At 34.2% G+C, this 27,605-nt stretch overlaps 1 protein-coding gene across 14 annotated transcripts in view; it reads right to left on the reverse strand.

The window, feature by feature from the left end:
- Positions 1–27,605, reverse strand: part of Ccdc18 (coiled-coil domain containing 18) — a 103,632-nt gene that overhangs the window by 31,099 nt on the left and 44,928 nt on the right. For 11 of the 14 annotated variants that reach the window (XM_048814430.1, XM_048814432.1, XM_048814439.1 and 8 more), the window contains 9 exons: positions 25,800–25,916; positions 21,846–22,013; positions 16,017–16,159; positions 12,248–12,411; positions 11,754–11,967; positions 8,151–8,250; positions 6,292–6,408; positions 4,432–4,575; positions 2,126–2,329 (listed from right to left, as the gene is read on the reverse strand). In XM_048814430.1, the coding sequence (XP_048670387.1) occupies positions 2,126–2,329; positions 4,432–4,575; positions 6,292–6,408; positions 8,151–8,250; positions 11,754–11,967; positions 12,248–12,411; positions 16,017–16,159; positions 21,846–22,013; positions 25,800–25,916 (1,371 nt within the window). The remainder of the gene's footprint in view (positions 1–2,125; positions 2,330–4,431; positions 4,576–6,291; positions 6,409–8,150; positions 8,251–11,753; positions 11,968–12,247; positions 12,412–16,016; positions 16,160–21,845; positions 22,014–25,799; positions 25,917–27,605) is intronic. The other 3 variants (XM_048814443.1, XM_048814440.1, XM_048814438.1) reach the window with 2 other exon arrangements.

Genomic DNA, 27,605 nt, shown 5'->3' on the forward strand with positions numbered 1-27,605 from the left:
TATGTACAACTAAAAAGAACCAATAAAAATAACATCAAAAAACAAATATATGAATTTACCTTCAGTTTGAGGTTAAAACATAATATTAAAAAGTATTTATATGACTTCTTTTAAAACCCTCTATTCTCTCTGATGGGGAGGATCACAGCTTCTAGGACAGGAATCTCCTGTTTCTCCTTTGCTAGCAAAGCAATAAAAATTTTTCCCACCGGGTTATGTGGTGCACACCTGTAATCCCAGTGGCTTGGGAGGCTGAGGCAGGGGGATCACAGCCTTAACAACTTAGTGAGCCCCTAAGCGACTCAGCGAGACCCTGTCTCTAAACAAAATATAAAAAATGGCGGGGGGTGTGGCTCAGTGGTTGAGTGCCCCTGGTTGCAATCCCTGGACCAGAAAACAACTTTTTACCTTTTTTCTCAGAAAAAAAGGCATTTTAAAATATATATATGTATATGTACATATGTATATTTATTTATTTAGCATTACTGGGGATTGAACTCAGGGCCCCTGTGCCACTGAATTATATCCTCAATCCTTATTTATTTAGTTAGTTTTGAGAGGTCTCACTAAGTTGCCTAGGCTAGCCTTTCATTTTCAATCTTCCTGCTTCAGTCTCCTAAACAGCTTGAATTAGGTGTGTGCCACCGTACTTGGCATTAAAAACACTACTTAAATAATTCCACTTGGGGTGAGGTTGCGGCTCAGTGGTAGAGCACTTGCCTAGCATGTGTGAAGCACTGGGTTCGAATCTCAGCACCACATATGAATAAATAAATAAAATAAAGGTCCCTCAACAACTAAAAAAAAAAAATTAAAAAGAAAATAATTCCACTTAACTCACTTTTTAAGCGAGCTTATCTTACCAAATAAATCTAATTTTACTATACTTAAATACTACTGATAAGGTCAGAAATAAGATAAAAGTAGACAGCTTCCCTTTTCCTAACAGACCCCCCAAATATCTGATATATCTCCAATAAAAATTTCCTATATATTCTTTATTAGTTTAATCATTTAGAAATGTGACTCAGAGCACAGTTAGGTTTAATTAAAATTAAAGGTAAAAATATTTAAGTTCCTATGCTAAATTAAAATTTTAGAATATCAATAAACACATTTCCTCAAAGTCTAATTAACACAAGTAAATCAATCTAAATACTTTTTTTAATGTAAACTTTTTTTTCCCCACAATTCCTTTATTTTGTTTATTTATTTTTTTGGTACTGAGGATCAAACCCAGGGCCTCATACAGGCAAGGCAATCACTCTACCACTGAGCCACAATCCCAGCCCCAATCTAAATACTTTTTTAAGACAAGTTGTTAGTCTCATAGTAAATATGAGAAAATATAAAAGCACTTTACCTCCCCAAATGTTCTGAACTGAAGATTTCCAACAATTACAAATTTAGATAAAAGTGGCTACAAATGTAAAAACTTTTACTCAAAAAAGATTTGCTTATTTTTTCTTCAATAGCTCATACTCTCTTGAAAGTCTAAAAGGGCTTTATAACTCAATTTATCAAGAACTTATTAGTTTAGTCCAAACAGTTCTGAAGGACTTACTAGTTATAATTACAAAGTTATAAAAGTATAACAGATAACTTTTTTCCTCTTAAAAATGTGGTAAATTGGTGGAGTGTGGTGATGTGTGCCCGTAATCCCAGTGACTGGGGAGTCTGAACAGGGAGAATTGTTTAAGGCCAGCCTTAGCAGCCTAGCAAGGCCCTAAGCAATTTAGTGAGACCCTGTCTCAAAATAAAAATAAATTAGGGCTCAAGATGGGACTCAGTGGTAAAGCACCCCTGGGTTCAATCCCTAATACCATAATAAATAAATAAATAAATGGTAAATTGTACAAAACATAAAATTTACCATCTTAACCACTTTTAAGTGTATAATTTAGTGGTATTAAGTATAATCATACTGTTTTGTTTGCACTACTGGTGTTTGAACTCAAGGCCTCAGGCATGCTAGGCAAGTGCTCTAGCACTGAACCATTCTCTGTACATTCACATTTTTCTGAAACTTGGTTCATTTTTTGCAAGAACTATATAATACAGTTCAAAGTGTTAAAAATTTTAAAGATCTTTCAGTAATAATGAAACTATTTAGAATAGGGATTACTTTCTCTTTAGAGATTTGCTTTATATCTTCTAGTTCACTGGAGAGCCTTTCTATTTCTCTCTGTGCTTGGACTTGTTGACGACGAGCCTCCACCAATTCTGTTTGAGAGGTTTGCTTCTGCTCCTGAGTCAGCCTCAATTCTTGCCCCAAATCTATGCTCTCCTTGTACTGAGTAGCAATATACTGTTCCTGATCTTTCATAACCTGAAAAGCACAAGAAATTTGTAGGTTTCAAAATGAAATACACAATGTACTTCTTATTCTGATTATTTTTTACTAAGTGAAATTTCCCCTCCAAACTAAATCCCTATAAAATTTAACATACAATGTGTATTACCCATTGTGAAACTGATATTCAGAAAAAAAAAATTTTAATAAGCAAATGGTAAAAGTACAATATAATAAGTCTGAAACTCTTAGTGATTAATTTTGCATGATTTAATATATACAAGCTTTATAATCCTTTACCATTATAAATATAACATTTATGAAAGAATATATATTATACTACAAAGAGAAAAAAGAAGTCAATATTTGATTATTCATGTAAAAATGAAGAATATATTTGCATGGATAATTAAAATCTACCATTAATAGACATAGCTGGGTTAAGGTTATGATCTCACTCTTTATAAAGACATGTTATTGGGGCTACTCCTCCCTCTGAAATATTTTTTACATTATTCAATTAAATCCCTCATAAAGTATAGGTTGAGTATCCCTACTATGAAAATCCAAAATCTTAAATATTCTGAAAATGAAAAACTTCCTGAATACTAACATGAAACCACAAGTGGAAAATTCCATGACATTAAACTTTGTTTCAGATACAAAATTATTGAAAATATTATATTAAATTTATCTTCAAGCTATGTGTACAAGGCACTAAGATGTCCCATACATGTATGCAAATATTCCAAAATCATAAGAAATTCAAAATCCAAAACACTTCTGGTCACAAGTTTTTTAAGTAAGGAATACTCAACCTGTATTGCTTCTTAGAGGGGGAAAAGAAAAAAAAAAGAGAAGAAAATTAGTTCTAAATCACCCATGTGAGATAGGTTATACAGTAGGTAAGGACACTTGACTTCAAGGACGAAGAAGGAAAGAAACCAGTACAGATCACTAGGGCTTTGATGTTTGGAACGGAGGCACAGGTTATAAATAAATATAAATGTTATATAAGTATTTTTAGCCCTTCCTTGTTAGAGATCAGACATAATAGAGCTGGTAATAATAGGATTAATAATCATTTTCCCCATCTCTACTGGGGCCTAAACTTACTCTCAAAGACCCTGCTTGATTTATATATGTAATTAATTAAACAAATGCTTATTCATACTTACTATATGATAGGTGTTGGGGATACAGGAGTGAATAAAGGAGTCAAAATGGCTACCCTTGGGGCTGGGGTTGTGGCTCAGTGGTAGAGCGCTCACCAAGTACGTGCGAGGCCCTGGGTTTGAACCTCAGCACCACATAAAAATAAATAAATAAGATATTGTGTCCAACTACAACTAAAAAAATATATTTTTTTTAAAATGGCTACCCTTATGAATTTATATGCCACAGAGAGAGAGAGAGAGAGAGTCCAATACAATAAAGAGTTATATTTGGGGCTGGGGTTGTGGCTCAGAGGAAAAGCTTAGCTTAGCATGCGTGAGGCACTGAGTTCAATCCCCAGCATCACATAAAAATTAAATAAAGGTATTGTGTCCATCTACAACTAAAGAATAAATATAAAAAAAGAGTTATATCTGAAGATTTAACAGTTGAGTATTTAAAAACAAGAAAAAGTTACAGACACTAGAAACAAATTCACTTTTTAAAAAAGCAAGTGGGATGAATGGGTTTACAAATCAACACACATGCAAACTGATGATATAAAGTCATCAAACTTCATCTGGTAACAATGTATTTGGCTTTAATAATGAACAATTATCATCTTTTTACACACTCTCTGGATGGAGTTCCTCAAGTACAAAAAAAGACTCTTACTAATATCTGTATCTTCAAGTCTATTACATGGTAGATTCTCAGTACATATTATAAGCATGTACTGCGGACTGCATGAGAGATAACATGTAAAGGAAAGGTAGGAGATAAAAAGATAAATAAGACATTGTAAACCATTGTAATATTTTTAAAAGTTAAAGAAGAAACTTAAGGCATTTTGTACAAATACACAGCCTAAAAATACTTATGGCACTGTTTCTATATATTAAAGTTAACAGTTTAAAACATAAATATTCATTTCACTCTTTCAAGAATACTTCTTCCTTAGGTGGAAAATAATATTTGCTTACACTCTCCATTTCTTTCAATCTTTGATTTGTTCTTTCAGTTTCCTTTTTCAGTTGACTTATCTCCTGTTCATTTTGTAGCATTACAAACTCTTTCTCTCGAAGCTGTTCTTTGGCATTTTGCAATTTTTCATTTAAATTTTCTATCTTAATTTTAAACAGATGAGCATTATTAATGTAATAATGGAAAAAAGGAAACAGAACAATCACAGCTATGTTCTGAATAATTCAAACTTTAAATACTCATATCTAAAACATCAAAAGTAAAGTAAAAAATTATTAAGACAATCATCATTTAGAAATAAGCATATGAATTTTTGTGCTTAATAAGATGCTTATGGGGGCTGGGGTTGTGGCTCAGCGGTACAGCAGTCGCCTAGCACATGAGAGGCACTGGGTTTGATCCTCAGCATTACATAAAAATAAATAAATAAAATAAAATTATTGTGTATAACTACAATTAAAAAATTAGATGCTTATGTGGGGGTTGGGATTGTGGTCCAGTGGTAGAGCACTTGCCTAGCACACATGAGGCACTGAGTTTGATCCTCAGCACCACATAAAACAATAAAATAAATAAAATCAAGGTATTGCGTCCATTTACAACTAAAAAATAAAAATAAAAAATAAAATGCTTATGTTTACATTTAAAATATATTAAAAAGATAAAAGTTTCAAACATAATTTGTATAAGAAAAAAGTATACATTAAAACAACAAATGTTACATGACCTTACAAATAATTTTATAGATAATATATGCATGAGGTTAAAATATAGAGACAAAGTTGTGGTGGTGTACACCTTTAATCCCAGTGACTTGAAAGGCTGAGGCAGGAGGATCACAAGTTTGAGGCCAGCCTAAGCAAGAGCCTGCATTAATATTTAAAAAGAATAAAATGAACTGGGATGTAGCTCAGTGGTAAAGTGACCCCGGGTTCAAATCCCAGTACCTCCAAATCAAACAAAAAAACAAACTCTAAAGAAGAAAAAGTCTCCTTCCTATTTTATTCTTCCTCAGAAGCAACCAGTTTCTAGAATTACTTACAAATTCTTCCAGAAATATTTTATTCATATTTAGACATATTATAAGTAGTATGGGGACATATTATAGGATATTAAAAAACATTACACTCAAAATTACATAAAAAGGAGAAAAAAAGAAAAATGTCATCAGTGTCATCATCTGTAGTTCCAGCTATTCAGAAGGCTGAAGCAGGAAGATCACTTGAACCTAAGAAGTTTCAGACCAGACAGTCTCAAAACAAAACAAAACAAAAAGCTGTTTTATGTGAATGATTGCTTACAGTTTTTTTTTTAAATGAGATGGACATCATTACCCTGAAGTACATATATGAAGACACGAATGGTGTGAATATACTTTGTATACAACCAGAGATATGAAAAATTGTGCTCTATACGTGTAATATGAATTGTAATGCATTCTGCTGTCAAATATAACAAATTAGAATAAAAATAATTTTTAAAAAAGTTTAGGTCTTTTATACCTTTATTTTACTTATTTATTTTTATGTGATGCTGAGGATTGAACCCAGTGTCTCACAAGTGCTAGGCGAGTACTCTACTGGTGAGCCACAACCTCAGCCCCATATTGCTTACAGTTTTAGTGTGTTTCGTTTTTGTTTTCTGCAACACTGAGGATGAACTAACATCCATGTGCATGGTAGACCACATCCCTAGTCCCTTTTAGTCTTTATTTTGAAAAAGGTTCTCACAAAGTTGCCTTGACTAACCTCAAACTTGACATCCTCCTGCCTCAGCTTCCCCAGTAGCTGGAATTATCACTTAGCTAGCCCAAAGTAATTTTTTAAACAATTTAAGATGTGTAATCTTTCAATAATTACCTGTTTGTTGCAATCTTTAAGTTCCAACTCTGATTTCTGCAGATTACCCTCTAATTTAATTATTTTTTGTTCCATTTCTCCTCTGTGTTCTCGAATAGTCATATCCAAATGGGTAACCTAAAAACAGAAGCAATATTAAACTGTTGTTCAATTTTACTCTGATGTGAAATCTATATGCTTAGAATGTGCTTTGGAATTATTTATAGTGGATATAACAAATTGAAACTCATGTCAAACATTTTTTTTTAAATATTTATTTATTTATTTTTTTTTTTGGTTTGTTTTCGGCAGACACAACATCTTTGTTTGTATGTGGTGCTGAGGATCGAACCCGGGCCGCACGCATGCCAGGCTAGCACGCTACCGCTTGAGCCACATCCCCAGCCCCAAAACATTTTTTTTATATTCATTTTTTAGGTGTAGATGGACACAATACAATGCCTTTATTTTTAGATGGTGCTGAGGATCGAACCCAGGTCCCGCCTGTGCTAGGCAAGCACTCTTACCGCTGAGCCACAATCCCAGCCCCTAAACATTTTTTTAAAATAGGAAAAATAATGATTAATTACTAATACTGGGGCTTGAGCCCACATATATAATTATTATTATTATTATTTTTGGTAGTGGGGATTGAACTCAGGGGTACTTGACCACTGAGCCACATCCTCAGCCCTATTTTTTGTATTTTATTTAGAGACAGGGTCTCACTGAGTTGCCTATCACCTGCTTTTGCGGAGGCTAGCTTTGAACTTGCGATCCTCCTATCTCAGCCTCCCGTGCTGCTGGGATCACAGGAGTGTGTCACGGCGCCCAGCTTATAATGATTGTTCATAAATAACAAATCAAATGATTAAGACTCCATCTTATGCTGGATAAAAACTGCTAAATGCCTTCCAAATATTTTTGTTCCTCCAACATTTAATTGATAAAATAACTTCTTTTATCCCATTCTCTTCTGATATAGAATAAGATATTAAAACACTCGGAAACTAAGCTAAACTAACCCTTATTCTCAAAAACCAGTTGCTATAAAGACATCAAAATAAAGAGATAATATATTTCTAACTCAAAAAGCGTTTATGTGCAGAGATAAAACAAATATAAAATGCACATTTTACCAAAAATTGGTCACTTCTGAAACCCTATATGATTTGTCATAACAAAAAATTTCATTAAAATATAATTAAGGGCTGGGGTTGTGGCTCAGTCGAGAGTGCTTGCCTCACATGTGTGAAGCACTGGGTTCAATCCTCAGCACCACATAAAAATAAATAAATAAAGGTATCATGTCCATCTACAACTAAAAAAAATATATTAAAATATAATTAAGATGCATGTGTGATGGCGCATGCCTATAATCCCAGCAATTTAGGAGGCTGAGGCAGGAAGATTACAAGTTCAAGGGGGATGTGGGAAAAAATGGAGAAATTTTGATTGGGCAAAGGGAAGGGAGAAAAGGGGAGGGGGCATGGGGGCAGGAAAGATGGTGGAATGAGATGGACATTATTACCCTAGGTACACGTATGACTGCACATATGGTACATGCTACATCGTGTACAATCAGAGAAATGAAAAGTTGTGTTGCAATTGTGTATAATAAATCAAAATGCATTGTGCTTTCATATATACCTAGTTAAAATAAATAAATTAATTTATTTTTAAAAAAGATTATAAGTTCAAGGCCAGCCTCAGCAACTTAGCAAGGCCCTAAGGCAACTTAGTGAGACTCTTGTCTCAAAAAAATTAAATAATAAATAAAATAAAATGCTGGGGATATGATTCAGTGGTTAAAAAATATACGTCTGTGTGTGTATGTGTGTGTGTGTGTGTGTGTGTGTACACAATTTTAAAAAATCAACCTGAGCTGCTCTTTGCTTTAGCTCCCAATTTCTCTCCTTAAGTGCCTGATCCATTTCAAGGAGTTCTTGCTTTTTGTCTTCAATCTCCATCTTACAGTCTCTGCAATTTATCAAAAAAAAAAAAAAAACAGATCAAAGCATATAGTAGGAATACTATAGTTTTAAAAAGTTAGGCCAACAGGGTTATTTTTCCTATAAAGTAAAAGCAAAGAAATATATGTAATTAATACAAATTGAAGGGTTCAAATTAAAGGAATGATGTATAAAGAAAATGACAACACATAGTTAACAAAAAAATGTACTATTATGGACAATTTAAGATAATTGTTAAATAACTCCCAGGGCTCTAAGATTGAATTGATTTAAGAGTTTTTCTTAAAAAAAAAAAAAAAAAAAAAAAAAATCCAGCCAGGTGCAATGCATGCCTATGATCCCAGTGGCTTTGTAGGATGAGGCAGGAGGATAGTAGGTTCAAAGCCAACCTCAGCAACTTGGTGAGGCCCTGAGCATCTTAATGAGATGCTGTCTCAAAATATAAAAAATGGGATATGGCTCAGTGGTTAAGCACCCCTGGGTTCAATCCCTGGTCCCCCCCCCCCCAAAAAAAAATCCATTGTTTTTTCATACATAGATCATGGGTATATTTGAAAATCTTTTACATGTAATAGCTGTGACTTTATTACTATAGAGTGAGATATTTATTCTCATGTTTTGTATTCCTTGTATGCTAGGCAAGCACTCTACCTGAGCTGTATCCCCAACCCTAACTATTGTATTTCACAGGGGGATTTTACTCAAAATGTCTTACATATAATGAAGTACTAAAGTCTAATACAAAACATTTAAAATACAGTTTTAATGAATTCTAGCCTTTCTAAGATATTAGCATATATAATTTTATATTATAAAATGCTTAATATTAATATATTTTTAAGAGAATTTCAACATGGAACTCTTAGTTCTGATATTATAGAGGATGAAAAGGTTGATCTTAAAAATCTTCATATGATCTTCCAGTCAGAAACATGAAACAATGTTAATAAAGATACTGACATTTATTTATTATTTTTTGTGGTACTGGGGATTGAACCCCATGATAAAGGTACTCATTTTTAAAAGCAGATTCTAAAGCTAATTTTATCTTATTGTGGAACTAGGGATTGAACTCAGGGGTCTTATGCATGCTAAGGTAACCATTCCACCACCACGCCACATCCCCCAGTCCCTTAAACTAATATTTTAAAAACAATATGAAATTAATTCTAAGGAAATCTTCTTTGAAAAGAGCTGAGCTTATAAAATTAATCTATTAGCTAGAATTTAAGATTTCACTATTTTAGCCAGAGGTGATGGCGTATGCCTGTAATCCCAAGTATTTTGGAGGTTGAAAGCAGAGGATTTTAAGTTTAAGGCCAGCCTGAACAATTTAGCAAAGCTCTGTCTCAAAATAAATAAAGGGCTGGGGAATGTAACTCAGTAGTAGAGGGCTCCTGGTTCTCTATCATCTGGTTAATTTAATGTTTAATTTATTTAAAGACTACCAAACTATTTTCCACGGCAGCTACCATCATTTTAAGTTCCCACCAGCAATATATGAAGATTCCAATTTCTCTACACACTTACCAACACTTGTTATTTTCTGTTTTTTCTTTTTTTTTTTTAAATGGTTGTCCTACTGTATGAAACGGTATCTCACTGTGGTTCTGATTTTCATTTCTAAAGGAGTTTGACTTTTATTCTGAATGTTTTGGGAAACCACAGAAAGTTTAAATAGGGAAATAAGATGAGCTAATTAAATGTTTCAAATTATAAATTGAGCAGGGAGCAGTGGTGCACACCTGTAACCCCTGCAAATCAAGAGGCTGAGGAAGGAGGATCGAAAGTCCAAAGCCAGCCTCAGCAATTTAGTGAGAACCTATCTTAAAAAAAAAAGGACTGAGGCTGTAGCTCAGTGGTAAAGTGCCCCTAGGTTCAATCCCTTGTAAACAACAACAAAAAAAGTTATCTATTCTCTGGAAAATAGAAGATTGAGGGAATCCAGAATGTAGGCAGGGAGACCAATTAGGAAGCCACAGCAAGAACAGGTGAGAGATGATAGCTCATGGTAAGGTAGGAAAGAAAAGAGGCCAATAAATCCATGGATTTAAAAATACATTTTACAAACAATGTTGCATAATGACCTGAAAAAAAAAGAGATGGAAAGATATAATAATCTTCCAGATTTCTGGTTTGAGCAACTGCATGATACCTAAATAAGGGGGTGCAGCATTATGATGAAATAAATGAGTTGTATTTTGGCCAACATCAAGCCTTAGATGCTTTTTAAAAATATCAAAGTGGAAATAACAAGTTAGTATTTGGGTATTTAATCTGGAATTTGAGGAAGAGATCAATACTGCAGATATGGGTTTGGAAATGTCTGTCGGATAATATTTAAAGCCATAGGAAATTTATTAAGGATAAGTACATGGAAACAGAATCCTAGGGTATGTTATCTAATTTTGGGGGGTCATCTTGTTCTTTATCCTGTTCTTTATTCCACATTTCACATCTGCTTTGTAACGCTTTTTCTTTTCTGGGTCTATGGGAATGCTTTGGCTGTGGTCTAGCTCTCCACCTCTACTCAGTATACATGAGTGCTAGATAGTATTCTATGCTATTATTGTTAATCATAGTATCACAGTTGGACAGACTTAAATTTAATTCCCTTCTCTAGACCCCACCTGTATTACTTTGGGCATTTAGTTATATATATTTTTCTCAAGACTTCATCATCTTTTTTTCTTTTTTTGAGAGAGAGACAGAGAAGGAATTTTTTTTTTAAAGAGAGAGAGAGAGAGAGATTTTTTTTTGAAGAGAGAGAGAGAGAATTTTAATATTTATTTTTTTTAGTTTTGGGCAGACACAACATCTTTGTTTGTATGTGGTACTGAGGATCGAACCCGGGCCGCACGCACGCATGCCAGGCGAGCGCGCTACCGCTTGAGCCACATCCCCAGCCCAAGAGAGAATTCTTTAATATTTATTTTTTAGTTTTCAGTGGACACAACATCTTTATTTTTTTTATGTGGTGCTGAGGATCGAACCCAGTGCCTTGCACATGCCAGGCAAGTGCATTACCGCTTGAGCCACATCCCCAGCCCAAGACTTCATCATCTTATCTATAAAAAAAGAAAAAAAAAGGTGGAACTATATATGTTGTAAGGAAATGAGAACATATATGAAGTCCCTGACACAGTCCTAACATAAAATATGGAGTTAATATCAAGAGTAATACTACTACTAATAATAATTTGCTATTAGCCACTGCTATATGCTTGCCCAACTGTTCCTTTTTTTCCTTCTCTTTGCCACTACAGCCAGTGTAAAATGATCCAAATAAGGGTAGAAGCATTAGCAGCCAATAACAACAGCTGAATCAATTAGATAGAACATGGGATAGTTGACTAGATGGGCCACAGCAAACCAAAGGCAGTTAGAAGTTTGGAAACCTAGAATTCAATAATAAATTTTATTGTATGACCCAAGGATTCAGAGTAATAAAAGAAATACCTGTAATTGTGATATCAGTTCTTTTTTTTTAGTTCTTATTATTTAACTTACCTAAGTTCCGCTGTGAGATCCTTTATGGTAGTATATTTTTCCTCCAACGATAACTGAGCTTTCTGTAGTACATCTCTCAATTCCTGCAGTTGTCTTAGAGTACTTTTTAATTCTCCATGAGCATTGTGTAGTTCAGTCTCCAGTGCTTCCCGTTTCTGCAAAGTTTCTGTTAGTTCAGTCTCTGTGTGGTGTTGTAACTTCTCTAACTCCTTCACTATTATGAGGAGAGAATAGCTTTATAACAATATACAAATCATGTTTTACTAAGAACTTTTAAATAATTATAATTAAGTATCCAGTTTTAAAATAAAATAAAAACAAGATTGACTTTAAAAAAAAAAAAAAAAAGAGAATATCCAGTTTAATTCATCTATATGAGGCAAAATACTGAACACTCTTGGTCCCTTCCAGCCCCACCACCTCAAATTCTCATTTTATTCAACTTCTTAAGTACAAATATACAAGGAGCTAAACTCAGTCAACTGTTTGCTTACCAGCACTTGTTTTCCTTTCTAGTTCTATCTTTGTCTGATCTAAGATCATATCTAATTGAGAGAGATGTATGGCTTTATTTTCTCCATCTCGTTTTAGGTGCATTATTTCTTTTTCCATTTTAGACAGTTCTTCTTTGTACTGATCCATCTCAAGCTTTACTTGCCTAATTAAAAACAAACAATAGAACAGGTAATCTGGAAACTTCAAAACCATTAGACTTGTTTCTGACTAAAGAAAGCCTGAAAATTACATAAAGAAAAATATTAGCAAAATGTCTATTGAGAATCTTTTTTTCCATTTGATAGTGGTTGTTTACTTTGGAATCTGTGAGTGAAGAAATGTAAAATAATAAAGTACTTCTATTAATTTATTAAAACAAAACAAACAACAACAAAAATACACGTACCAGAACATATTCCTACACCCCATATTTTATGTAGACTTCTCTTAAGATATTTCTGATTGCAAGGCATTTTATTCAGTTTTAAATCATGTGTTTGTGTTTGGTTTCATAAGGAAATTGGTGGGATTAAATAGAATTTGTGAGAATATGGGAACCAACCTATTGCTTTAGTTCTCTGGACCACTTAGCCTAGAGTTTTCCTTATCAACATAAATGTCAAAGGTTGGATCATCAAAAAGCATCATTGTCTTTTAACTAACCTGAAATTCAGCAGAATCTGATATCCCTTAGATATTATATCCATCATTCTGGTTATTTTTTAAATACAAACATTCTTTTAGGGTTTTTTAATTTTTAAAATTTGTTCTAATTAGTTATACATGACAGTAGAATGCACTTTGACACATCATATAAACAGTATAACTTTTCATTTTTCTGGTTGTACACAATGTAGAATCACATTGGTTGTGTAATAATAGATGCACATAGGGTAATAATGTCCAATTCATTCTACCATGCTTCCTTCCCCTATACCCCCTCTTCCCCCTCCCTTCATTCCTCTCTGTCAAAGTAACTATTCTTCCCTAGTCACCCCCAATTTATTGTGAATTAGCATCTGCGTATCAGAGAAAACATTTGGCTTTTGTTTTTTTGGATTGGCTTATTTTGCTTAGCATGATATTCTCTAGCTCCATCAATTTACTGGCAAATACCATCATTTCATTCTTTTTTAAGGCTATCTACTCAGAATCTTAACTCACCTATTATATTTTAAAATTTTTCTTTGTGCTCTAAATACTACTAAATACAAATGTATTACCTTGTAATATTTAACAAGGCTAGCATTTGACCTAACTTAATAAAACTTCATATGTATTGAGAATATCCAGGGATAGACACTTCATTTAATCTGGAATTTCTATGATCTGACACAGATCATAATGAAGCCAACCAATCAAATTATTCATCATAAAGATCATACTGCTCAGGCTGGAGTTGTAGCTCAGTGGTAGAGCATTCGCTTAGCATGTGTGAGGCACTAGGTTGGATCCTCAGCAACACATAAAAAAAATTAATAAAATAAAAGTCCATCAAAAACTACAAAATATATATAAAAAGATCAGGGCTGGGGTTGTCGTTCAGTGGTAGAGTGCTCGTCTAGCACATGTGAGGTACTGGGTTCAATCCTCAACACCACATATAAATAAATTTAAAAAATAAAGTCATTGTGTTCATTTACAACTGAAAAATATTTAAAAAAAAAAAGATCATACTACTCACAGGGGAGCCAAATCAATCATTTTTACTCAGATCTTTATTATTAGAATGATCTTTGTTAGCATATAGAGAAGAAAGATTCCAGGATTGTACAACCTTCCTGCTTTATAGAGGGAACTGAAAGGAGTTGTGGATATAAGCATATTAGTGATTTAAATGACTAACTTAAACTCAGTCAAGAAAGGAGCTGGGAAGAGGGTGCACACTTGTAATCCCAGTGACTGGGGAGTCTGAGGCAGGAGGGTTAGAGGCCAGCCTCAGCAACTTAGTAAGAGCCTGTCTCTAAATAATAAATAAAAAAGGTCTGGAGATGTAGCTCAGTGGTTAAGTGTCCCTGGGTTCAATTCCAGTACCACAAAAAAAAAAAAAAAAAGGAGAGAGGGCATCATGGAATTAGTGCTAGAACTGATAGATTAGAGGTCCTGGTTGGGTCGAAGAATTGTTAGAGTATTAAAGGGAATAACACATAATTGTCAAATTTTGGAGAAATTGTGGATACTGGAAATAATAAGATCCAGGGCAAACCATGGGAGTGTTTTATTATTAAAACATTATTAGAGGAGAGGATTAAAAAAAATCAGAAGCCAAGATGTCAGGTGTATACTGAAACCCCTAAGAACTAAACACAGTGGCATATGCCTGTAATCCTGGCACCTCTGGAGGCTGAGGCAGGAGGATCATAAATTCAAGGCTAGCCTGGGCAACTAACAAAAAGAGATACTATCTCCAAAACAAAAAAAAAGTGTGTGGGGGGGTCTGGTATATCTGGGATAAAGTGTTCCTGGGTTCAATTCCCAGTTAATACTCCTACCCCCCAAATCCTTTAAGAATCAGGAGTGGTGGTGGAGAGAGCAGCAGTAAGCTAGGTGGCCTGTAAGAATCAGCAACAGTGAGGGATAATATAATATATTGACATTAGGATCAGAGTACACTATTCCAGGCACTGACTGTATGGTACAAGAGCTATGGGTAAAAGTTTTACTTCAGAGAGCTGCATGGAAAGAAGCAATGTCCTCAGGGAGTATCACGTTTCTGGTACAGCAAAAGAAGAGATAGCGAATATAGGAATGCCTTTTTAGATAGACTGTGCATTCCAGTCCTTCAGGAATTGGGATGGGGTGAGAAAAAGGAGAATATGTGGAGATCTTTTTGGGAATTCATGGAAGGGATGAGAGTTGATCTGGAAATCTAACATGTCTTGTGGTGTATAAACATAAAGTTATAATGTGATGAGTCTTCATGGACCCAAGGTAAACAACAACAGTAAGGCTGTGTTAATGGGTAGACACCTGTCACTGAGAAAAAGAAGGCTTGAAGGACTATGGTTAGCCATAAACACAATGTGCAGAGGGAATCTGGGGACAAGTTTTTAGTTCTAGCATGTAAGTTCACTCTTGACTCCTGTTGGCAGAAGAGTAGACTAATTATGAGTGTGTTACTATATGCCAATTCTTGTTGATTAAACAGAAGAGGGTCTGCGGAAGCAGGGTATTGCTTTCAGCTCATGGATTCCTTTATTGACCAATTAAAATATTGATGCCGGGGCCCAATCCAGTTAAACTAAATCATAATCTTTACATGTAATTTAATCTAAATGTGTGTCTCAGGTATCAGTATTTTTTACAAACTGCTTATGTGATTTTAATGTTCAGTCAAGGTTGAGAGACACTGTTTTCTTTTATCGTTACTCCCTCCTTTATACAGTTAAGAGTCTCTGCAAGTCTCTATGTGAGGAAACTTTGCCTATAACTTTGAATGTTATTCATCACTTAATACAACAGTTGCTGAGTGCCTATGAGACATAAGGACTTAATGCTAGTTGTGCTAATTGTTATACAGAATTCTAAAGTAAACTAGATATGGCCTTTGCCTTAAAGAACTTTCAATATAGCAGAAAGGTTAAGGTATTAAACTATAATACAAAAAAGGCATAATGAAGGATATGAGGGGATAAAAAATACTATATGAATTCAGATTATGAAGAAATAAATTCTTCAGGCAAATATTTCAGTGGTTACTAATTTTGAAACAGATATTACTGATATAAAAATGGGAAGGTAAATAAAATGAACATATTCACATTTTACCTGGAAGTACCAGTAAGCTCAATAACTTTCTGCCTTTTCAAATCTGCATCATGAGCAGCTGTTTCACATTTTTCCCCCATTTTTCTCAACTTTTCAGCTGAACTTTCCCTTTGTTTTTGAAGTTCTTGTTCCAGCTTTGATACCTTGTAAAGCAGTTCTCAGTAAGTATTTTAAATTACTAATAAACATTAGTCAAAAGAAAAACACTTTTATAAATATGTAGCCTACCATATTATTCCATTTCAGATGTATTTTTAAAAATCAGAGTAATCTGTGCATTAGAGGGGTGGCCTATAGTCCCAGCTACTTGGTAGGTTAAGTATCATTTGACCTCAGGAACAGGAGGCCAACGTGGGCATAGTAAGACCCCATCTCAAAAATAAATAAGTAAAATTTAAAATAATTTTAAAAATAAAAATAAATGATTAAAAAACCAAAATTATATTGAGCTGGGGTTGTGGCTCAGTGGTAGAGCGCTCGCTTAGCACGTGTGGGGCCCTGGGTTCGACCCTTAGCACCACATAAAAATAAATGAACAAAATAAAGGTATTGTGTCCAACTAAAAAATAAATATTAAAAAAAGCAAAATTATAGACCATGAAGCAATGTTTTAAAAAAATACAAAAACATAACTTACTTTTTAGCAATAAAGATACTCTATTCACATGTATCTTAAAAAAGTGGCAACATCATAAACACTAAAATAAGACATAAAACCCCAACAAGACTAGGGGGGAATAGCTCAGTGATAGGATACTTGCCCAGTACATACAAAGTCCTAGTTTCTATCCCCAGAACTGTAAATAAAAAGGAACAAGAATTGAATAAATAGCTAAGTGTAGTGATGCACGACTGTCATCCTACCTACTTGGGAGGATGAGGCAAGAGGATATTAAGTTCCAGGAAAACCTGGGGAACTTAGCAAGACCCTGTCTCAAAATAAAATTAAAAGGGCTTGGGGTATAGCTCAGAGGTACAGTGCATGCCTAGCATGTACAAGGTCCTAGGTTTAATTCCCAGCATGGAAAAAGAAAAAAAAAATAATTTAGTAAATATTCTCCTTCTCACTCTCTACATTTGAAATAATCTTGTGTGTGTGTGTGTTCCTTTCTTTCTTCATAAATTGGCTAATTCAGTGAAATATTCCTAATTCCCATTTGACTATAAACTCTATAACCTGCATTTTTCCTGTCTATCTTTTTTACAATAAAAGAGGTCATTTTCTACCCATGTAAGTTAAATTGCTTCTTGTGTGTTCTGGAATCAATTCCTATCCACATTCTCAGAAACCTCACACTATTGACACTCTTTCCTCCTTCCTGTATCTTCAATCTCTAGTATTTTATTTTCTTCTTTTTATCTTTCCCATCTCTTGTGGTGGTACTGGGAATTGAACCTGGAGCCTCACATAACACTAGTCAAGTACTCTACCACTGAGCTACATTTCTGGCCCTTTTTTTTTTTTTTGAGATAGGTTCCTAGTAAATTACTGAGGCTGGCCTTGAACATGCAGTCCTGCTGCACCTCCTGAATAGTTGGGAATACAGGCAGGTGTCACCACAACCCCAACATTTTATTTTCTTAAATAACAGCCCTTAAACATGTTTCCCATTGTAAAAAAACTGTCTTTCATACCTATACCTTCCTCCACTTACCACCCTTTCTTTCAGCCCCTGCAAAGACCAATTTCTATATTACTGTCTCATTTCTCATTTACACCTCAATCTACAGAAAAACTGTCTGTTCCATATAAACTGCGGTTAAATCACCAGTAGCTTCCAAGTTGCCAATTCATCAATGGACTTTTCCTAATGTCCATTTTACTTCCCAGTGATTCCAATAGCCTATGACAATGTCCTTCCTTTCTTCATAAAATATTTACGTTGGCTTCTATTTATCACATCCCTCCGGGATCTGTCCAAGCCAATCTTCTCACTTCTCATTCTGTAATCTGTTATTTCATGTTTTCAATGAACATTTATATGACTGTGGTTCTCAAAGATAACCTTTGCTTTTGACTTTAATATCCTTCCAGCTTTCCTAAAACCCCTCACAGAACTAAATAACTAAATAATATTAAAACAGCAGTAAGGGCAGAAGGTACAGTTTAATGGTAGAATGCTTGCCTAGCATGTGCAAAGCCCTGGGTTTGATCACAGTACCAATAAAGAATAAACAAACCAAAACAAAAGCAAAACCAAACCAAATACCTCCAGTACTCAGGAAATAGGGAAGGGAAACAAGGAAATCTACCTCCTGAATTCTTGATTAAACATTACACACATAAACACAAGGAATCTAAAGTAATAATCTGAAAGGATCCAACATGAATCAATGTATATATAAAAGAAAACCAGAAAGAAAATTTATACTTAAGAAATTGTTGGATGCAAACTTCTGTAGACTCTTAAAGAAGTTAAAGAAAGGGCTGGGATTGTGGCTCAATGGACCGTGCTCGCTTAGAATATGTGAGGCATTGGGTTTGATCCTCAGCACCACATAAAAATAAATAAAATAAAGGTATTGTGCCCATCTACAACTAAAAATTTTTTTTTCTAAAAGAAGTTAAAAAGAACAAAGTATTGACTTAAAACAAAGAACAAAGATAATTATCATACAAAGAATTCAAATGAGGCCAGGCATAGTGGTGGCTCAGAAGGCTGAGGCAGGGGCAGGAGGATTCTAAGTTCAATGCCAACTTCAGCAAAAGCAAGGCACTAAGCAACTCAGTGACACGCTGTCTCTAAATAAAATACAAATAGGGCTAGAGATGTGGCTCAGTGTCCAAGTGCCCCTGAATTCAATCCCAAGTACTGCCCCCACCAAAAAAAAAAAAAAATTTTTTTCAAATGAACTAGTCAAGTTAGGGGGAAAACAACAACAAAAAGAAGAAACCTATAACATCACTACAGAAATAAAACCACTTTAAGAGAAACAAGAATCATAATCAGTCCTGCCAAAGTCAGAGTGAATTTACAAGGATTTAGGTAGTAGGAGTCAAATGCCAAGGAGATGAAGAAATATTTCAGGGTGAGGCTATATAGTAGGCTTAGTAAGCAACAGGTCTAGACTTTAATGAAAGGAATGGAAAGTTACAGATGTCTCTAAAAAATGAAACACAGAATACCTGGATGATACACAATTGAATGCACTGAAAGGAGTCTTTAGTTCCACCGGAGAGGCTATCTTAGAAGTTTTCTGTTGCTATAACTGAATACCATATCATATACTGGCTGACTTAAAAAGAAAAAAGGTTTATTTTGTTCATGTTTTTGGAGGTGGTTCTGGAGTGGGGAAAGTCCAAAGTCACTATGCTGAAACTGAAGGCCTTCTTACTAATGGGGACTCTGCAGAGTCCCAATGTGGTACAGGGCATCACATTACCGTGAAAGGAGAACATAGAAGAAACAGAGCCAAAATGGCTTTTATAACACCCCCCACTCTCGAGATAACTCATCAGTCCATAAGTAGATTCATTCATTCTTGAGGTCTGAGCTCTCATAACTCGATCTCTTCTTCTTCTTCTTCTTTCTTCTTTTTTTTTTTTTTGGTATTGGGGATTGAACCCAGGGGAATTTTATCACTGAGCCACATCCCCAGCCCTTTTTTGTATTTTATTTAGAGACAGGATTTTGCTGAGTTGTTTAGGCCTCAACAAGTTTCTGAGGCTGGCTTTGAACTCGTGATCCTCCTGACTCAGCCTCCCAAGAGACTTGGATTTACAGGCATGCATCACTGCGTCCAGCTCAATCACTTCTTAAAGGTCCCATCTGGTCCCAACTCTTATCTTACATTTCAACATGAGTTTTGGTGGGGGCATTCAAAGCACAGCAGAGGCTGAGGATAAATTTGAAATAATGAGAGATCATCCATTTGACAAAAAAACTAATCTTACAAATGTAGTAAGATTACATTGGAGGGCTGGGATTGTGGCTCAGTGGTAGCGTGCTTGCCTAGCACTTGCAAGGCCTTGGGTTCGATCCTCAGCACCACATAAAAATAAATAAGTAAGGGTATTGTCTCTAACTAAAAAAATAAAATGTTTTTTTTTAAAAAAAGATTACATTGCAAAATGTATAAATTTTTCAATTTGTTTATTTCTGCAAATTTTCTTTTGAAAAGAGAAAAAAACAAAAGAAATGAAATATCTGTAAAGAATTCTGTGAGGTGAAGAGAGAGAGAAAGCCTACATCTTGGGAGCAAATTTTTATCCCTCACACATCAGATAGAGCACTAATCTCTAGGATATATAAAAAACTCAAAAGCTAAACACCAAAAACAAACAAACAAACAAAAAAACAAATAACTCAATCAGGGCGAAGGACCTGAACAGACATTTCTCAGAAGATGATATACAATCAATCAACAAATATATGAGAAAATGTTCATCATCACTAACAATTAGAGAAATGCAAATCAAAACTACTCTAAGATTTCATCTCACTCCAGTCAGAATGGCAGCTATTATGAATATAAACAATAAGTGTTGTCGAGGATGTGGGGAAAAATGTACACTCCTACATTGTTGGTGGGACTGCAAATTGGTGAAGCCAATATGGAAAGCAGTATGGAGATTCCTCTGAAATCTGGGAATGGAACCACCATTTGACCCAGCTATTTCTCTCCTCGGTCTAAACCCAAAGGAATTAAAAACAGCATACTACAGGGTCACAGCCACACCGATGTTTATAGCAGCACAATTCCAAATAGCTAAACTGTGGTACCAACCTAGATGCCCTTCAGTAGATAAATAGATTAAAAAAATGTGGCATATATATACACAAAGGAACATTACTCAGCAATAACAGAGAATAAAATCATGGCATTTGCAGGTAAATGGATGGCATTGGAGAAGATAATGCTAAGTGAAGTTAGCCAATCCCCCAAAACCAAATGCTGAATGTTTTCTCTGATATAAGGAGACTGATTCATACTGGGGTAGGGAGGGGGAGCATGGGAGGAATAGATGAACTCTAGACAGGGCAGAGGGGTGGGAGGGAATGGGAAGGGGCATGGGGGTAGAAATAATGGTGGAATGTGATGGACATCATTATCCAGAGTACATGTATGAAGACACGAACTGGTGTGAATATACTTTGTATATAATAAGAGATAATAAAAAATTGTGCTCTACATGTGAACTATGAATTGTAATGCATTTTGCTGTCATATATAAATAAAAAAAGAAGAAAAAATAATTCAGATAAATTTGGCAAAGAATGAAAGAAAAAAGGTTAGTACTCTAGTATAATAAATTCTCAAGGGCTCTTTCACTAAAGTAATAACTTTGTTTTTATTTTATTTATTTTTTATTTTTATTTTTTGCAGTGTTGAGGATCAAACCCAGGGCCTTGTGCATGCAAGGCAAATGCTTCTGTCACTGAGCTACCTCCCCAGTCCCATAACTTATCCTCAGAACTAAGTAGGAAGAGTATTTTCCTTTGGCAATTTTGTTTTAGTATACTGCTTTGCCATTTCTTTAGAGAATATCACACCATGTGCTGATCCAAAATGTCAACATTAGAAGGAATAATGATCCAGATAGGTAATATATTTGGGTTAAAAAAAAAAAAAAAAGAGAGATTTAGTAGAGAACTCTAAATTATAACTAAATTGTGGCTGCAGTATTAGATAACAAATATGTGGTGACAGAATTAGATATTCAGGTCAGATTATGGAGGATTAGAACTTCATTTTTACAATATCAATACAGAGTATTTCTTATCATGTGAAATATTTAAAGTTAAATAACAATTTCTATAACTAAAAACTTGTTAATGATTTTTAAAATTTCTATTTCATAAAATAAAACCATCCAGTAATATATACCTGTTTTTCAAGTTTAGTCTGAATATCTTCTAGCTCTCCATTTCTAATTGTCTCTTGCTGTAACATCTGCTGCTGTTGCTGAAGAGTATGCTGTAGAATAACATTTTGCTCAGTGGTCTCTTGAAGACTGTGATTTTTTATCTTTAGCTCTTTCTGCAAACAGTATACCTAACAAATACATATATTTCTCATTACAATGAACTGTTTCAAATAAAAAGCAATAAAATGTCAAATCTGTCTTAATTATCCTCATTTATTATGTGGAGCAATTGTCATGAGGGTCAATAGTAGTCACAGTTTATTACATAGAAGGGTGGGGTTCGTTTTTCTGATGGAGAGGTATATTATAAGGACCTGGTTGCTGTCTGGAGATGTATCTTTTAAGATTGTCCTGTGTGATTAGATTATTTTGGCTGAGGTACTGAAACATGCTTTCTTTCTGGGAGCCTGCAATTATTTTGATACTTACAGGTTGGTCATTATTCATATCTGACCTAACCCATCCCTACCAAAAAAACCAGAAAACTCAGAACTTCCGAATCATAAACAGTCTTCCCTAGGCAGAAAAACTATACCTCTTGTCATATTTCACTGCAATGGAAAGAAATATGTTCTGTATGACTCCTCCTAGATGAAGTGAAAAATATAGGTAGCTATGGATTTCTCTACATTTCAGCTAATGCACTTTTTCTGCTTTGTGATAATAAATCACTGCCATGAAGTACTGCAAAAATATTAGTCAATATTTATTATTAGGTTATTGTTGTTATTTATAAAAGACTATTCCAGCAAATCACCCGGGAATATTCTTGCTCCAAAAAACACATACAAGGAATAACATTATCAGCTGAGAAATTTCACTCATTCACTCCAAATATTTAGTATTTGAATATGCTGGTCTCTAAAACTGATTTAAAAGATATTCTTAAAATTATCTAGTAGCACTGGTATTAAGAAGGGAAAAAACAAAAACAAAAAAACTGTCCTTTGCCCTAATAATCCAAATCCTAAAAACATGCTAACAGAAATCATTTAAAAAATAATATAAATAACCTAGCATAATTTAAAATATATTTTATAACATTTTCCACCTCCTCCAACAATAAGGCAAAGTTTTAATTAAAGAGGATATATATCAATCTAATTATAAATGATGTGTCCATTTAAAACCATAATTTACAAGACAGTAGTAAATGTAACATTTTATAAAATGAAATTAAGTTTGAAAATCACATTGCATCAATATAATTATGAAAAGATAAATGAAAAAGATAGTACCACAGAGAAAGGTGTATATAAATTTTCTTTGAAAGTTTTCCTATCATTGTTTATGTAATAATTTTTTTTAAATGAAGGGAAACAAAGCTATTCCTTTAAAGCAAAGACTCTTTCCAGAAGAAAGGAATTTTAATTCCTTGCAAGACATAGCACAAGAGAATCATGATTTGGTTCTTTTTTTTAATTATCCAGCCGATAAACACTCAGAAGCATCATAAAGGACTTAGGAACCACATATTCTTTGCTCATGATGAGAAAGAAGCTCTTTTAAAATTTCAAGCTTCTTTATATAATGATATTGGAAACCTGGAATAATCTTAATATTACAGGCAACTAGCTAATTTCTAATTCTGATTTTAATACTCATTTTTATGCTAATCCATTTTACTTAAGTCTGCCTGAAAATAATTTAGTGCAAATATTCATCAGTATTATCTGTTTTCTTTTTCTTCTTTTTTTTAATTTCTTTTTTTTTTTTAATAGTTGTGTATGGACAGCATGCCTTTATTTTATTTGTATGCGGAGCTGAGAATCAAATCCCGTGCCTCACACATGCTAGGCAAGCACTCTGCCACTGAGCTGCAGCCCCATCCCTACCTGTTTTCTTTATCAGCTCCTGACAAACTAAAGATCACACTTCTGTAGTGGTTTATTTTATATCAAACTAATGTCCCTACAAAAAATGTTTAAATATGTTTTTTTCTTTACTGGAACATCCTGTCTCACACTTACTTCCTATTTAAAGAGATAATGGGCAAAATATTTAAATACGATAAAACAGAAGAAAAAAAATAAGATCTAACCCAAAACACCAAGAAAGTCACATCATATAACAACAAATTTTATTTTATTCAGTAATCTAGTCACTGGCAAAACTTCAATTATAGGGCTGGGTTTGTGGCTCATGCTTGCCTTGCATACATGGGGCACTGGACTCAATCCTCAGCACCACATAAATAAATAAAATAAAGATATTGTGTCCTACAATAAAAAAAAATTTAAAAATATATATGTTGATGTATATAATGTTAGCTGTATCCAAATAATAATTTACAATATTATCCATCAATAAATAAAAACAAATAAAGATATTTTATAACATTTCATTGTACTGTACTTTAACTTCTAGATAGCTTGACTTTAAAGTAAATATAGGGGAAAAGAACAAAAAAAAATTAAAAAAAAAAAGAAAAAGTAAATATAGGGGCTGGGCATGGTGGCACATGCCTGTAATCCCAGTGACTAGGGAGACTGATGTAGGAGAGAATCATAAGTTCAACAATACCTCAGCAACTTAGTGAGGCCCTAAGCAATTTAGCAAGACTGAGGAACAAAAATAAAATAGAAGAATTCTGAGTTCTTTCGACATAATAAGCAAAGTGCTAGACATTAAGGATACAGAGAGAATAAGATAACTCAAGAAAGGTCTTTATTACCTGAGAAACTTATTTCAATATAGAAAGTTTAATTTCTAAATCTAATTCTCTTTTGGGGGGGCGGAATTGAACTCGGGGCACTCAACCAATGAACCACATCCACAGCACTTTCTTGTATTTTATTTAAAGACAGGGTCTCACTGAGTTGCTTAGTGCCTCGCTTTTGCTGAGGCTGGCTTTGAACTCATAATCCTCCCTGCCTCAGCTTCCCAAGATGCTGGGATTGTAGGCATGTGCCACAGCACCCAGCTCTAAACCTAATTCTTAATTCTTCAGACAATGAGAAGAAACAAAAACAAAATAGAAAAATTTGGAATAATTTCACTCTAAATCTAAATATTACTTATTTTATATTAGATGTTTTTTATATTAGAATTGCTCTGTGATATTAGTAATTTATCTGATTCTCTAAACAATAACTAATTAGAATTTTAAGGGAAAATATATATATAATATTTTGTTTTTTAGTTGTAGTTGGACAAAATACCTTTATTTTATTTATTAATTTTCATGTGGTGCTGAGGATCGAACCCAGGGCTTTGCACATGCTAGGCAAGCACGTTACCACTGAGCCACAACTTCAGCTCCTATATATATATATTTTATATTTATTTTTTAGTTGTAGTTGGATACAATACCTTTTTATTTATTTATTTATTTATTTTTATGTGGTGCTGAGGATTGAACCCAGGGCCTCGTACGTGCTAGGCAAGCACTCTACCACTGAGCCATAACACCAGCCCATGGTTTTATATTTTAAGTTGCACTGAAATAAAGGTTGTTCTTTAAAGAATATAAAATTTGGAATGTACATTTTAATATCAGCTACATAAGGATATAGTATATTAGGGGCCAGGGATATAGCTCAGTTGGTAGAGTGCTTGCCTTACATGCACAAGGCCCTGGGTTCAATCCCCAAAACCACTAAGAAAAAAAAAATACACCATAAAGTATCTTAAAAATAACTCAAAGAGGCCGGTCATGGTGCCACATGCCTGTAATCCTAGCAGCTGGGAGGATGAGATAGGAGGACTGCAAAGCCAGCCTCAGCAAAAGCAAGGCGCTAAGAAACTCAGTTGAGACACTGTCTCTAAAAAACATACAAAATAGGGCTAGGGATGCAGCTCAGTGAGCAAATGCCCTCTGTAGTTTAATCCCTGGTACCAAAAATAAGTAAATAAAACTTATTTAGTAAAGAAATCACATGAAAATTGTGCTACATATAAAGGAAATAACTTACCTCTTCAGATTTCTTCTTCAGCTGTTTTTCAAACTTTTCCTTATTTCCTTCCAATTGATTCAAATGCAGGGCAAGCTCTTCCTTACAAATTTCTAATGCTGAATCTAGTTGTCTAACCTAAGCAAGGAAAAGGGAAGGGAAAAAAAAAAAAGGAAAATCATCTAATATAATGAATGCTTATTACACACTCAATATTTTACAGATTTATCTCCTAAAGTTTACCTCACTGCTTCAAACAGTAAATATACAGTCATAGTTAGAATATAAAATGTTATTACAGAAGAGATAATATTGAGAAAACTAATTCTTTGTAAGAAAACAAAAGGGAAACCAGAGAATGGAATACTGAAGAATAAAGAAGTGATAGACAGTAGAGGACATTCTAGGAAAAGGAAGTATTCAAAGAGGAAGGCACTGTGAAAGGGAATGGAGAAGCTGGAAGGAGGTTAGAGTTATCAAGAGTATAAAATTGTAGGACATGGTCATTGAATAATAAGAATGATAAGATAAACTAGAGCCAATTGTCAAGAATCTTCAAGTCAAACACTTAAAAACATTTTCTTAAAAAGGTAAAGCAGTCTTTAAGCACATTTTTTAAAGTTGTAGATGGACACAATATCTTTATTTATTTTTTTATGTGGTGCTGAGGATCAAACCCAGTGCCTCACGCATGCAAGGTAAGCGCTCAAGCAAGCCCTCAACCACCAAGCTACAACCCTGGCCCCTAAGCACACATTTTAAACCCTCTTAAACAAGAAAAATAGGAAAGTAAGAACCAATTTACAAATCAGTATATTGTTAATGCTGTTAAGATAATATTTTGAAATGCTGACATTAATAAGTATATGAAAATATTGCTGGACAAGGTGGCACAAGCCTGTAATAATCCTACTGCTGAGGCACGGAGGATGACAAATTTAAAGCCAGCCTCAGCAATTTAGTAGGACCCTGTATCAAAAAAACAAAAAGAAAGTCTGGGGATATAGCTCAGTGGTAGAGCACCCCTGGGTTCAATCATCAGTACTGAAGGAAAAAAAAAGAAAATATTTTGTCAGCTAGGGAAAAAAATACAAGACTTCTTTGTTTAGAATCTATGAGAATATTTTCAAAAGGACAGCAATATAACTTGGATTACTTGTGTTTACACAGTTGCAAAATGCTTTATAACATCAATATTAAAGAACAACTCATAATAATTTTTTCAAAATATTTAATTAAAGCTCCTCAATTTGTACATATGTTCCATATCCCATCTATTAATAATATTCTTGTCTTAATCCTTTCTTTTCCTTGTTGTAATTCTGAGCTTCTTTTCTTTTTTCCTTTTTAAAAAAATTCTGTCAGAGGGATGGGGTTGTGGCTCAGTGGTAGAGTGCCCACCTAGCATGCACAAGGCACTGGGTTCGATCCTCAGCACCACATAAATGTAAAATAAAGTTATTGTATCCACCTAAAGCTTAAGAATAAATATTTTTTTTTAAAAGTTCTGGCAGAAAATTGACCTGAGGAGTGTTTTTCTCTCTTACTGCTAGTAACATTCAAGGAGGCAGCCTTCAAAGTGTCAAAGAAATCTCAACAAGACTAGGAAAAAAAGAAAAAAATGTTCCACTTGCAGATATTAATCTCCATCATGAAATTATCCTTGCAACTCTTATTTCTAAAAGGGGAATCTTGAACTGGGAATGGTGGAATATGGCTATAATCCCAGTTACCTAGAAGGGTGAGGCAGGAGAAGACCAAGTTCAGTTGGGTTCATTTGCCAGCCTGGGCAACTGATCAAAAGTTTTTTTTTTTTTTTTTTTTTGT

This window comes from Marmota marmota, unplaced genomic scaffold, assembly GCF_001458135.2.
Source record: "Marmota marmota marmota unplaced genomic scaffold, marMar, whole genome shotgun sequence".
NCBI lineage: Eukaryota > Metazoa > Chordata > Mammalia > Rodentia > Sciuridae > Marmota > Marmota marmota.